At 54.4% G+C, this 14430-nt stretch overlaps 1 protein-coding gene across 2 annotated transcripts in view; it reads left to right on the top strand.

The window, feature by feature from the left end:
- Positions 1 to 2656: 2656 nt before the first annotated feature.
- EPHA10 (EPH receptor A10) overlaps positions 2657 to 14430 on the top strand; it is a 38281-nt gene continuing 26507 nt past the window's right edge. Inside the window, exons 1-5 of one of the 2 annotated variants that reach the window (XR_009345252.1) lie at positions 2657 to 2844; positions 4751 to 4815; positions 5543 to 6221; positions 12686 to 12841; positions 13411 to 13761. Coding sequence is in view for 1 of the 2 variants with exons in the window: in XM_059136966.1 (XP_058992949.1) it covers positions 2739 to 2844; positions 4751 to 4815; positions 5543 to 6221; positions 12686 to 12841; positions 13411 to 13761 (1357 nt within the window). In the remaining variant the exon portion in view is untranslated. The remainder of the gene's footprint in view (positions 2845 to 4750; positions 4816 to 5542; positions 6222 to 12685; positions 12842 to 13410; positions 13762 to 14430) is intronic. The other variant, XM_059136966.1, reaches the window with a different exon arrangement.

Genomic DNA, 14430 nt, shown 5'->3' with positions numbered 1-14430 from the left:
AGGTCCCAGGTCCGGTTAAAATGGAGGGTCCAGACTTTAGTGGGTTTGGTACCATGGACAGAAAATTTGAAAGGCTGAAGCTGGCCACTGTCTCACAGTTCAGCGCTCCGCTAGAACACCACCCCCCCCCCCGACTCCCGACCTCACTATTCCAGGAAAGGATCTAACTTAGCTCTTGGTGGACTGGACCCCAGCATTTAAAGTTAGTAGTAAAACCATGGCTTAGTTTCCTTCTAAGGCCCTTTTGAATATCTTCACATAGGTGTTTATTCCACTGTCACCTAGTAGAGAGTCTGCCTTGGAGTATCTCTTAAAGTTTTGCTGATTCGCATACATCCTCGTACATTGAGGCTTCTCCATTCTGGTTTTATTATAAATGAATTGCTCAAAGGAAGAAACAAAAGAATTGTTCCAATTCTTCTTTTCCTCTTCTTTCCCCCATTGCTGGGCTCTTGATCTGGCAAATTCCCCAAGGCGCAAGGAGCTTGCATGTATGTGTGGTGGAGGTGGTGGTGGTGGTGGGGCCAAACTCCTGGCAGCCAGAGATTTGTTGGGGCATTCTATATGGCTTTCCCCCAGATAATTTCCCCCATATGCTTGGCTCCTGGAAGATCCTTTCGAGGCTCACGAGGAGTTTGCATTTTGTATTAGCACATACGGGTCAGAAGCTCCGGTTTGAAGTCCCTGATGCTCGGGTAAGAAGCCATGACTGGTGCCTTAAGACTGCATAGGGGATGGGGCCTTGTTTTGAAGAAAAGGGTGAGGGGTAGTGGAGTGAGGACTCATTTTGAAATGAAAGGAGTCCTGGGTCTCTAAGCAGCTTCTAAAAATACCAACTCCCAACGCTGGGGGGTAGAGGGGGAGGGGAAAACCAATCGTGAGAAGAATGAAGATGGAAAGAGGTGGGGGTGTGAGAGCCTTCTTCAGGTAGATCGATTTCAAAGACCCCGCCTGCATCCAAGAACCTGCTGGACGCCACACCTCCTTCTGCTTCCTCAGCCGGCTTGGGGGCTTGGGTCTCGGTGCGGTTTCCGAGCCCCAGCCTCTCCTGATAACCTTTCTTTCTACCTACAAAGGAGTCCAACGCCTCCCAGCCACTCCTATTGGGGCTGTCCAGCAAGTATGTCTGTGAGTGAACAAGTGTTCGTATACACATACTAGACGCGCATGTGTAGGCACACACACACACACACACACACAGAAATGACACACGAAAGCGGCTTGTAAGTGAATAGAATTCCACGATGCCACGTGGAATTAGATGCCACGAATTTTCATAATTTTCTGTGCTCAAGGAGGTATGGACTGTGGCAGAGACAGAGATTCACCCAGATATTTTCAGCACAGAGCATGGCACTCAGGGAGTCTTGGTTGGGAGGGTAGGGAACACACATATACAAAACGCACAGTCAAGCCACGCAGGTCATGGAGACACAGCACTCAATGATTTTCAAGGGTTTTCCAGGTACTTTAGCTTCCAAAAGCAGAGGGGCTGGGTCCCCCAAGAAAAGAGCACTGAAAAGCTACAGGGTGGGTGGAGCTTTGTCTGCTCAAGTTCAGCCCAGATGGTGGCGCTCAATAGCCGCCTCCTTCGTCCTGGAGGGCTTCAGCCCTTCCCACCACCAACGCCTTAAACCCTCAGCTTGCACATAAATGACCTTCACTAGATAGAGGTCGTGTTCCACGTTTTCTTGCAGCTTCTCCAGCGCCGGTTGAACTCTGTGAGGCTTGGTCCGCCTGTCTCGCAGGCGCCTCGGAATCTCGGCCACTGAGCTCTTCACCAGTACCCTGGGATGGGCGGAGAGGGATTGTCAAAGGCGGGGGGGTGGGGGGGTGGGGGGGAACTCCAGGCTCCGAGCAGACCCGGGAAATGGGTAGTTGTGCAGAGTGCTGCCTGTGTGCTGGCAGCAAGACCAAGAACCCGAGGAACCAAACGTTCATGCAGTATCTACCACCAACCCCATCCAGGCGTCCACATGTTTTCCCAACCTTGGAAGCGCTGCTGGTAGGGTGGGACTCCGTCTCCCACTTTGCTCTCCTTTCTCGAGTAGCTCCCAGGGTCGGGCTTGGCCCCTTCCTGCAGCCGTGTGTGTGTGTGTGTGTGTGTGTGTGTGTGTGTGTGTGTGTGTGTAGGGAGGGGAGAGAAGGGGGCGGGACCGAGCCGGGGGACGCCAGGAGCCGCAGACGTAGGAAGAAGCCAAGAAGCCAAGAGCTGGGAGATTGAGGAACTCCCCTGAGCTTGGGGTCAGGACATTAGGCTTCAAAATCCCTTGCAAGTCCTGGGAACAAGGGAGCTTCCAGGCTAGCTTAGAGGCTGCAAGTGTCGCTGCCTCCCCGAGGTTCACCCGTCCTTAAGCCACGCCCATATTGTCTACTTCTCGGGAATGAGAGGCTAAGGTTTCGAGCTCTGGGCCATCGCCGCGGGCTCATCTTCCTCCCAGGAGCCAGGCTAGCGCTCAGCGCTGCCCCACCCCCACGTTTGGAGACTGGCGGGACCCCTTCCTTCCCCCTTCCATTTAGCTGTTCCGCCCCTGGCCTATGAAACTCCACCCCTCTACCTTCTGCTGGGGAGGATTGGTAGACCTCCCGCGGCGGTGCCTGGTGATTGGTCCCCGTGGATGATGGTAACCAGCGAGATCCCGCCCCCAGAAGGCGCTAGGGTCTGGGGGCACTGCTCAGCGGTGCTGGGGCTGGCGCGGCTTGAGCAGCCGCCGCACTGACAGCTCGGTCTGCGGACCATGGAGACCGGCGCCGGCCCATATCCGCTGCGCCTGTTCGTTTGCCTGATGCCGCTCTGTCTGGCGTTGCTTTTGGGACCAGGGAGGCCCGGGACCGCTGAGGAAGGTGAGGAGAGTGGTGGCTGTTCTTGGAGCTTGGGATGCCAGAAGATAAGGGGCTGGAGAACCGGGGTTCTGAGGAAAGGAGTCGTATAGAGAGACTGGAGTCAGTATTGGGATTTGAAGCAAGCGGGCAGCAGGAAGCAAAGAACTAAAGAGACAGAGAAAACGGTAGCTAAGCAATGGGAAAGAGAGGGGTATTGAGGAGATCGGGCTAGAGACCTGCGAGGCCAGGGAAGAAAGAACCCAGGAACCGTGGGAGCCAGAAGCGGCGTTTCAGGGGCCGGTGAGACGGACAGGCTGAGCGATTGGAGGTGGGAGGTGTGGGGGCGGGGAGATGAAGAGAGCAGAGGAGACAGGGAGATGTGGAGGTGAGATCGAAGTACGGGACGACGGTATGGAGCCCGAATAGCGAGGCAGGAGGTGGGGCGCTCTGATCGGGAAGGGGTGGCTGGGGTCGAGAGCAACCCGACTTGCTGGCGGGGGAACTGTCCGCAGTGCTGAATTTGGAGCGCTGACTACCCGACGCGGTCCGCGTTGCTGGGCTTGGGATTGCCTGCGGTACCAGAGCCCGCGTCTTGCCTCGGATTCTGGATTTGGGGGAGCTGCACACTGAACTGAATCCAGAGGCGTCATATCCAGGTGCAGAATCCAGAGGAGCTGGAATTTGAAGCGCTGATCAGGGGGTCGGGGAGCCGGATCTCTGAGGCTTTCCACTATGCAATTCCGATATGCTGTCAGTTATACCCAAATCGGGAGAGCTGTCGGCGGTCCTGCTTACAGTCTCCGATGCCTCTGAAGCCAACCCTCTTAGAGACCCTCTCCTTGGAGCCCCGCCCCCTTGTTTAAGCTCCAGCTTTGTAATCTTCCAAGACTTCAGGATAGCCTGGGTTCCTGCCTCTGAGCTGTTGTTGTGCCATCCAGACCAATGCTTCTTTGGGAGTGACACTGATAGCAGAGGAGAGAAGAGATTTTTATTTCTCCTGCTACTGGCAGAGTCTCTCCACTCATTTCCCCCAGAGGCTCTGGGAGTCAAACTAAGAAGGTTCAAGCCTCTCCCATCTTTGGTGACTTCAGATCTCAGAAGAGCCCCTGAATATGAAAGAATTCAGGATGTATGCAGAAATCCTTTAATATATTCACCTTCTCCCTCTTCTTGGCACTCTAGTTGTAATTTAGGGAGCCTAGGAAGGCAGGAAGAGGGCTCACTGACACCACCACCTCCATCTTAGAGACAATCTTAAAGTACTTCCATGAACTTTGTGGCAGGCTGAATAATGACTCTCCAAATATGTCCACACCCTAATCCCCAGAACCTGTGAATGTTATTCCAAAAGGCAAAAGACTTGCAGATATGGGTAGGGATCTTGAGATGAAGAGGTTATCCTGGATTATTTGGATAGCCCTGAGGTAATCACAATGGTCCTTAGAAGAGGATGCAGGAGGAGTCAGAGCCAAAGGAGAAGGCAATTTGATCACTAAAGGAGATTAGAGAGATGCAGTTTGAAGATGGAGGAAGGGACCACAAGCCAAAGAATCTAAGGGACTGAAAAATTTTAGTGGAAATGGATTTTCTTCTCTGAACCTACAGAGGGAGCCTGTCCTGCTGACACCCCGACTTTAGACCAGTGAAACTGATTTCCAACCTCCGACCTCCAGAACTGTACAAGAATAAGTTACTGTTATTTGAAGCCACTGAGTCTGTGACAATTTGTTACAGCAGCTACAGGAAACTAATACAGGTTCCTTCCCCAATAGTCATGGCTACATCTTTCTGGATTTGAGCTAACTCACATCCCACCCCTTCATGGGAAGATAAGGAATAGGAAAAATTGGTCTCTGTCCCCAAAAGGGTTTCTCCCACCTTCCTGACCTTCTGGTTTTCTGACCTCTCTGTTCTTCCTTCTCCATAGTTATCCTCCTGGATTCCAAAGCCTCCCAGGCTGAGCTGGGCTGGACTGCACTGCCAAGTAATGGGGTAAGTGTAACCTTTCTCTCCCTGTGCCAGGAATCTTCTGGTGGTCTGGGACTCAAATCCTTTGGTCCCTTGTGGTTACAGCAGCACAAAATTCTCCTCAGAGCATGTGGTCTTCAGCAGCACTGGCTTCATGCCAGAGTGGCCTATTAGGAAAGGTTGTTTTTAGTCAGTCCAAGAAGAAAAGAAAAGGAAAAAAATATATAGCAAGGGTTAAACTTCCTGTGTGTAGCAACATAAATGTGTCATCTATATGATCCAATGCTGGACAATACCTTGCATGTAGTAGACCCTCTAAGCAGTGTTGATTGATGGATTGACAGAACAAGCAAGACTTAATATCCTAAAAGAGGCTTAGAAACTAGGCATGGGGGTTGGGAGATATGGCTCTGTGACTGAAGCCTGGTCACTGAATGGGCACCTGGTGGAGAGCCAGGAGACTTCAGGCACCATTCCCCAACTTTGGGGCTAACTCACGTTCATATCCAGTCAAATCACTCTCTCTCACTCTCTGGAGCCTCAGTTTCCCCACATATAAAATTATAGATTGTGCTTCTTGTCTCCAACGTCTCTCCCAGCTCTGCATCTTACAATTTCAGGGGTCGAAGGTGGAGGGAGGGAGAATGAGGGATGATGGGGAAGGGGATTTTCAGCTTTCGTCACCGCCAGGACTCGACCTCCTGGGGGCGCCTTGGCTCCGAGCTTCCCGCATCTTTGTTCTCCTCCCCAGTGGGAGGAGATCAGCGGCGTGGACGAGCATGACCGTCCCATCCGCACATATCAGGTGTGCAACGTGCTGGAGCCCAACCAGGACAACTGGTTGCAAACTGGCTGGATCAGCCGTGGCCGCGGGCAGCGCATCTTCGTGGAGCTGCAGTTCACGCTGCGCGACTGCAGCAGCATCCCGGGCGCCGCTGGCACCTGCAAGGAGACTTTCAACGTCTACTACCTGGAAACAGAGGCTGACCTGGGTCGCGGGCGTCTCCGAGCAGGTGGCAGCCGGCCCCGCAAGATCGATACAATCGCGGCAGATGAGAGCTTCACGCAGGGCGACCTGGGAGAGCGCAAAATGAAGCTGAACACAGAGGTGCGAGAGATCGGTCCGCTCAGCCGGCGGGGTTTCCACCTGGCCTTTCAGGACGTGGGCGCATGCGTGGCGCTGGTCTCCGTGCGCGTCTACTACAAGCAGTGCCGCGCCACCGTGCGGGGCCTGGCAGCGTTCCCGGCCACCGCGGCCGAGAGCGCCTTCTCCACGCTGGTGGAGGTGACGGGAACGTGCGTGGCGCACTCAGAAGGGGAGCCCGGCAGCCCCCCGCGCATGCACTGTGGCGCTGATGGTGAGTGGCTGGTGCCCGTGGGCCGCTGCAGCTGCAGTGCGGGATTCCAGGAACGTGGTGACATCTGTGAAGGTATTCATCGGACGAGGGGGGTGTGGCGTGGGAATATAGCGCGCAGGTGGCGACAGGGAGAGAGTGTGAGCTGGCTGAAAGAGGCAGGAGGGGGAGTGGAGAAGCTGTGGGCTGTGAAGCCCAGAGTCCTGGTCTGTGGAGCTTTCCAGTGAGTCCAGCCAGGACCATTGAATGAAATTACTAGGAAGTAAATTTGACTCTATATAGGGGGGCATTAGGGGCGTGCGTTTCAGGCACTATGATCAGCACCTCACAAAGAACGTCTCATTTATTCCCGACAATAAAGTAAGTCGCCAGTATCCCTGTTTTGTAGATGGGGAAACGGAGGCTCAGAGAATTATTAACACCTCATTTGCAGTTAGTAAATGGGGAATCAGGATTTGAATCCAGATTTGCCCAACTGTCAAGTTCCTTCTATTACACCATACTGCCTCCCTTAGGCATAGGGAAGAAGGATACAGCAACCCACGTCTACTGGATGACGCATTGGTTTCTTTATAGAGTGACCTCCCATTCCCTGACCATAGGCAAATTGGAGGCTGGCTGTGGGATTCTTGAGCTGGAGAGAGAGAAAGAGGTCAGGAGTTTGCACTAGATGACCCAACTCTCTGAACTATGAGTCACTGTGCCCCCAAGGGAGACCCTGGTCATGTGCAGGTTTGGTTGGGTTCTCAGGTTTGTAGGGCACCAGGACCAGACCTCTCCTTTTCTTGCTGATCTCTGGCTCTGAGGACTAAGGGTAAGGATAGAGTATGGATGCTTGCCCTTAATGTAAAAAGAGCAAGGGATGATTCTTCTAAGCCACATCCTTTTGTGGATGGTAGGACAACAGAAATGAGTCAGGTATAGTTTCAACTCTTCAGCAGCTCTACAGATGAAAATGTAAAAATTGAAAAACCACGACAAGGTATTACGTGATCTAACAGAGGGATTAATACAATGGTGGGAAGACAGAGGAAGAAATGACTAAAGGTATTCTGTCCTTTTTTCTTTCTTTCTTTTTTTTTTTTTTAAGATTTTATTTGTTTATTTGACAGACAGAGATCACAAGTAGGCAGAGAGGCAGGCAGAGAGAGAGAGAGGGAAGCAGGCTCCCTGCTGAGCAGAGAGCCTGATATGGGGCTCGATCCCAGGACCCTGAGATCATGACCTGAGCCGAAGGCAGCGGCTTAACCCACTGAGCCACCCAGGCGCCCCTATTTTGTCCTTTTTTCAATCGTCCATTCGTTTTGACCTGAGAACTTACCAAATGCATTTAAGAGGGCTTATTTTATTTAGATGTTGTCACCATCTCTTTCCTCAGGGAGAACTTGTGGATTAGTAAGGGACTTGGAGGCATGAACCTTCCCAAGCTCTCTAATTAGGGTTAGGATCCACTTCTGCTCTCCAGCACCCATTGCAACCTCTATTTCTTTTTCTTTTTTTTTAAGATTTTATTTATTTGACAGAGAGAGAGAAATCACAAGTAGGCAGAGAGGCAGGCAGAGGGGGGGGGGGAGGAAGCGGGCTCCCTGCGGAGCAGAGAGCCCGATGCGGGGCTCAATCCCAGGACCCCAGGATCATGACCTGAGCCGAAAGCAGAGGCTTTAACCCACTGAGCCACCCAGGTGCCCCGCAACCTCTATTTCTTGCTTTTTTTTTTTTTTTTTTTAAATTGAAGTGTAGTTGATGGCAACCTCTTTTTCTGCACTCACCCCATGGTACACAGTGATCTACTTATGTGTGTTTCCACCACTGGACTAGAAAATGACCTCAGGCAATGACTGAATCAGTCTTGCCAGCCTCAGGGTCCATAACAGGATATGGCAGGTGCCCAGTAAAGGAGTATTGGGTGAAGGAGTGGTTACCATAGAGTGTGACACATATGAACAGAGTTGAGGAAGCCTAGAGAAGGGAGAGGCCAATTCTAAGTGTGGAAAAGGCCTTTTTTCCAAGCAGCTAAAAGCATTCTCAGTTAAGAGATTGTCTGCAGAAACATGGAGGCAGGAAAGAATGTAGCATGATTGGGGCTAGGAGCAAAGGGCCTTTGGGGATATAAGGGGTGTTGGGGCTGGAGGGGGGCAAGAATAGATCATGAAGGGCCTTGAACGTTAGAATACAGAACTTAGATTTTATGCTGTAGACTGATGCGGAGGATATAAAGCAGGAATCTGACATGTTCAGATTTATATTTTCAAAAGATCACTTGAGTTGCAATTACAAAGAAATGATTGGGGGAAGGAAGGATTAAAGACTAGAAAAAGATGGCACAGTAGTCCAGGAGAAAGAGCACAAGGTCTGAACTGAGGCAGAGATCACTGAGACATGAGGATGGGTGGGAAAATGAGCCGCATCCACAACCCCTGGTGACCACGTCATGAGGGAGGAGAGAAGAGTTCTTTTTGATCTGTATGCTTCTAGAGGACTGAGTGGACAGAGGATCATTCACTGGGGTAGAGAACACGGGACACTGACGGACCCTGAATTTATGATGTCTGTGGTGCGTTCAAGGGGAGGTAGCTAGAAAGTGAGTCTGGACCTCAGCAACAGAAATATAGGTACCACTAGAAGCCGTGGGTGTGGCTGGGACTGACCAAGGTGAGGTAGGAAGCAGGAGGGCCAGTGATGGAGTCTCACACAACAGCAGTACGTAAGGGGGCGTAGAAGAATTGAAACCCATAAAAAAGGACGTTGAGGGAGAATCAGACATTGGAGGAGATCCAGGAAAGTGTGATCTCATGGCAGCCCCGGGCACATGGAGGGGTCCAGGAAGGAACAGCTTATAGTGTGGGTGAGCACTCAGGTAAGGCGAGCTTTGGACAGTGTCTGCTTGGTGGCCCAGGCAAGAGCAATGGAGAGAGAGAGAGAGAGAGAGTAATGGAGAGACAGACAGACAGACCGGGCTCAGTAGGTTGGGGGATGGAGGAAGATGTGGAGTGAGAGTCAGGGAATGTGCAAAACTCCTGGAAGGCTGGATTTGAAAGGCGAGGAGAGGGGGTGGTATCTTAAAGAGGAAACCGGATTGAGAGAAGATTTTGGCTGTAGATAGGAGCCTTGTTTATCTGCTAAAGAAGGAGCGGGTGTGGGGGGGTACCAAGTGGGGTGTGGTGGGAGCAGCCTGCCCCAGGGAGATGTATTTTATTACTGACATGGTTTAGAATTGCTGATGCTAGCTGCTAATAAAGATCAGGCTATGTTTTAGTCAGCTTTATTGTTTTTAAAAAATATATATTTCTATTTATTTATTTGAGAGAGAGAATGTACTCACGGGGAAGGGGGGACGGGGAAGAGGGAAAAGCAGACTCCCGCTGAGCAGGGAGCCCAATGCAGGGCTTGATCCCAGGACCCTGGAATCATGACCTGAGCTGCGGGCAGACGCTTAACCGGCTGAGCCACGCAGGCACCCCAGATTTATTGTTTTTTAATACCCTAGAAATAATACCCTCACTGTCTGCACCCGAAATGGACCACTCTTACTGCAGCACTCCCTTGTTCTGTCCGTGGGAAGAATAGGTAGAGAAGGAGTGATGTAAGAATTAGGAGCCATAAGACTGATGGGATATAGTCTGGGAGGCGGAGAAGGGGCAGGACCCAGAGTGGAGGAGGAGGCTGGAGGCCTTCAAAGGGAGGTGGCCCATCCCTTCATGTAGGCCTGGAAGGAAGGGGGAGAAGGAAGGTGGGTGTAGATGGAAGTTTGTGAGTTGGATGGCCAGACCTTGAGGGAATTACCAACTGACAGTCTCCTCCCTGTGAGGTGGGAGCAGGGCATCTGGGCCAGTGGGCAGTAGGATCCTGGTCTGTTTTACGCAGTCTATCTCCAGGGCCTCTCTCCAGAGCACCTGGCTCATAGTAGGTGCTTAAAAAAAAAAAAAATCATCCGATGAATAGATCAGGGTCTGGAGGAGAGGGTTTGGATACACATTGAGGGCAATTGTGCAATCATACACACACACACACACACACACACACACACTCAGAAACCCAGTCCCACTTCTGACTTAAGCTGAGACTAGACAAAAGTCACTTAAAATGGCATCGGCTCTGCCTTGAGGAACAGGCAACTGCGGAGAATGCCGGGGAGTGCTTCACAAGGGAAGTATTATTATTTTCAGCTGGGGTCTGGAGAAACATAAGAGTTTACCAGGAGAGAAGGGGTTGGGGCACCTGGGTGGCTCAGGTCCTGATCCCAGGGTCTTGGGATGGAGGCCATGTTGGGCTCCCTGCTCAGCAGGAAGCCTGTTTCTCCCTCTCCCACTTCCCCCTGCTTGTGTTCCCTCTCTTGCTGTGTCTCTCTCTGTCAAATAAATAAATAAAATCTTTAAAAAAAGGATAAAAATAATGTAAAAATTTGTAAAAAGAAAAAAGAAAGGAGAGAAGGAGTATAAAACCTTATAGGACAAGAGTCAGAAGTGTGAAAAGAAGAGTTGAGTGTGGCATGGGTGGGGTGGTTGGCACTGGGGAGTTGACCCAAGCAGACAGGCTCTCTAAGTCTCCACAGGGCACATGGCTGCCCTTTGATGGGGTGGCATGAGGGGTATTCCAGACAGAGGAGCCAATTTGGACTCAACATAAGGAAGCCCTTTCTTACTGCCAGTACCATTCAGCAGGGGTACAGAAGGAGGTGGGCTCTCCATTTCTAATCAAAGATTGTGGCTCCTGCTAAGAAAGCTGCTGGAGGACCTGGTCAGGGGAGTGGAGCTAGGTGATCTCTGACACTTGATTCTGATCTTGAGGAAGAGAGGGAGGGGCCAGCAGTCTGGAGGCTTTGTGAGCTGGCCCCTCAAAGCGAACCTCCTCTATGCAGAGCCTGTCAAAGTAGAGATAACCACTGCTGTCTCTGCTGTGATACACATCTCCGGGACCCCAAGTGTCCACCAACACACAGAGAAAAGGAGCCTCTGGTCCTTTTTTCCGACCGCTGTGAGACCCTGCAAACAGATCCCCGCTCTGACTTCACAGCGGAGGCTGGCAAGCCGTGGTTATTACCCCCACCTGGCTGATGGTTTCTTGAGGCCAGAGAGGCATAGGGAGTGGCAGAGCCAGCACGGGGACCCAGGCCACCTGAGTCCCAGCGGGGGCTGCTACCACCCGCCAGACCAAGATGTTAGTGAGTCCATGCTCTGTTCTGAAGGCAGATAGTTCCAAAGCCCCTGGGGCTTCAGAGATCCTGCCCAAAGCTCTGCTGCCCAAGCAAGACTGAGCCTCCAAGCCTAAAGGCTTCCAGATCATGGAGACCCTCAGCCCACTCCCCTCTTCCTCACACAGCCCGAACATTCTTCCTGAGGGCTCCTGTGCATCCCTTCTACTGTACCATGTCTTCTTGGGGCTTCTTGGGGCCAGCCTTCCAGAACCAGCTGAACTAGAAAGAAGGCCAGGTGGGTGGGGGCAGAGATCAAGGTGAGAACCACTAGGACTCCCAGAGGAGGGCCCCAGAGCCACTGCCTCCCTCCCGCCTGGCCCAGCTGGTGAGCAAAGTTTTCAAGTGGGCGTTAAGCAATTTCCACTTCAGGCCTGTGATAGAGGAACAGTAATTACTACCACGGTTGTGAGCGTGTTGTCTTTGCTGGGCTAAGCGGCTTACACTTCATCTCAGCTAATCCCCCACCAACCTTTTTGAGGTGGGTCGTCTACACAAGGCTCAGAGAGGTCAAGAGATCTGCCCGAGGCCACCAGCAACTAAGGGGTAAAAGCCCAGCTGCAAACCCAGGTTGTCCAGATACAAAAAAGCCTGTGCTCTCAACAGCCTGTGTCCTGGATGAGGCCAGAGAAGCAGAGAAGTGAGAGAAGCAAAGTCACTGAGGACGGTGTCAAGACTAGAACCAGGGAAACTTCACCCTCCTCCCTCTACTCCCCTCCATCTGTCTGGCTCCATTTCTAAACTGCAACCAAGGGTGTCAGTTGAGGATCTGTGATGATGAACCCAAATGGTAGTGGTGGGATGTTGGGCTCCGACAACAGTGTGAGTGCGGCTGCGTGCACATTACAAGAAGCCTGTGGGTGTCTGTCCCTGGGGAGCTGTGACACACCCCTCGGAGGCACCTGTCTTCTGACCTCACATCAAGACTGGAAGAGTCTGGCCTATTTTCTTTCCCCAGTGGGCATTAGGGTAGGATGGTGTCTGCTTGGGTTGGAATCCCACCATTCACCAGCCATGGGACATTGGCCAAGCTACTGAACCTCTCTGAGCCTTAATTTCCTCATTTAAAAAATGAGGATAAAATACATGCCTCACAGGCTGTTGTGAGGGTTCGGTGAACTACTGAAAGTAAAATAGTGTTGAGCACACAGTAAGCACTTCTTAAGGGTCAGGTAGTACTGGGCGGTTGGGTCCAGAGCTGCTACCGCTTGGGGCAGTGCTGGAAGAGCGGAGACCTCCTTTCTCCGCACAGTTCCAGGACCTAAACTCACCCTAATGGGGCAGGCAGGACAGTGGGGGATGGAGGAGCTGTGGAGGAGATCCCTCCTCACGTGGCTTTGCCCCGCAGCCTGTCCCCCAGGGTTTTACAAGTTGTCCTCGCGCCGGCTGCTCTGCTCCCCGTGCCCAGAGCACAGCCGGGCCCTGGAAAACGCCTCCACCTTCTGCGTGTGCCAGGACAGCTACGCGCGCTCGCCCACCGACCCGCCCTCGGCCTCCTGCACCCGTGAGTGCCCCCCTCCAAAGCGTTCGGGGGGGGGGGGGTGGGGGGCGGATCAGGAAAGGCCTGGTGGAGCGGATGCCGAGGGCAAGGGGCTGGCACTGGAGAGCGTGGGGAGCCTGGGGACCAGCGACCCAGACGGCGGGGTGGCGGGAGGGGACCCTAGGATGGGGATGGGGCCGGGGCCTGGGATTGGAAGAACCAGGACGAGGGTCCCGGAGACGGAGGTCAGGCTTCTTGGCTGGTCCTGGAGTGGACTGCCCCTCGTGCCCGTCCCCCACCCCGCCCCCGCCGTCACCTCACCGTGCGCCCCAGCCAGGAGGGGACCTCCCGCCCCGCACACTCTGTTCCGTCGTGCATCCTCATCCCCTTCCCCTCACTACCCTCCGCGCGCTGGCCCCCACGCGCCCCTTCCCTGTCCCTCCCGCCTCACCGGCCCCACACCACCCCGTCCCTCCTCCCCACTCCCCCCAACCTGCGTCTCCTCCTGCCCTTCCCCCTTCACAACCCCCCGCCCCGCCTCCCCCCGCTCGCCCAGCTGACTGCTCCCCCTGCCCCCCCTCCCGTCCCCTCAGGGCCGCCGTCGGCGCCACGGGACCTGCAGTACAGCCTGAGCCGCTCGCCGCTGGCGCTGAGGCTGCGCTGGCTGCCGCCGGCCGACTCGGGCGGCCGCTCGGACGTCACGTACTCGCTGCTGTGCCTGCGCTGCGGCCGCGAGGGCCCGGGGGGCGCGTGCGAGCCGTGCGGGCCGCGGGTGGCCTTCGTGCCGCGCCAGGCCGGGCTGCGGGAGCGCGCCGCCACGCTGCTCCACCTGCGGCCCGGGACGCGCTACACCGTGCGCGTGGCGGCGCTCAACGGCGTGTCGGGCCCGGCTGCCGCCGCGGGAGCCACCTACGCGCAGGTCACCGTGTCCACGGGGCCCGGGGGTAAGGCCGCCCGCCCGCCCCGCAGGCTCCCCGCACCGGCCGCCTTCGCCCTCCGGGTTTAGAACGCGCGCCCCGCATCTGTCCAGGAGGCGAGGCCCGCGGCCAACCTCCCGGACCGCGGGGACCCCCGCTGACTGCCGGCCCTTCCCGGAGACCCCGGCGGGGGTGGGGAAGGGAAGGGACTGAGAACGCGGTAACTCGAGCGGTGGCGGGCGCCTCGGGGGAGGGTGTGAGAGAACCCGCGGGCGCCGCGGCTCCGGACCCGACCCCGCAGAGAGCCCGGCACCACGCCCCCCTCGCAGCCGCCCGGCCTCTCCTCTCCCAGGGCAAGCGGGCGGACAGCCCGGCAATCGTTTGCCCGCCCTTTTCAAACATTTCAGCGGGAAAAGCAGAATCGTCCCTCCTCTTGTTCTGTCTCAGCAAAAGGGGTTCTGTCGTGTGTCCCCCAGCCTCCATCCCTGCCGCATCGGTCACCCTCTTCCCTGGTCTTCGCAGAGAGCAAGGAGGCACAGCAGGGTCAGACTCTAGGGACGCCAGAAGTCCCTGGCCAACCCGTAGCAGTCACGTTTCTGAGTCTGGGATAGAGATGAGGAAAGAAAGACCTACACTCGTTTCGTGCTACACCTTCCCCTTTACTGGAACTGACTTTTCATTTGTCTTTAATCCCAG

Source organism: Mustela lutreola, chromosome 10 (assembly GCF_030435805.1).
Source record: "Mustela lutreola isolate mMusLut2 chromosome 10, mMusLut2.pri, whole genome shotgun sequence".
Classification (NCBI taxonomy): domain Eukaryota; kingdom Metazoa; phylum Chordata; class Mammalia; order Carnivora; family Mustelidae; genus Mustela; species Mustela lutreola.
The sequence above is the reverse complement of the archived record's forward strand: the minus strand, read 5'-3'. Positions and strand labels throughout refer to the sequence as shown.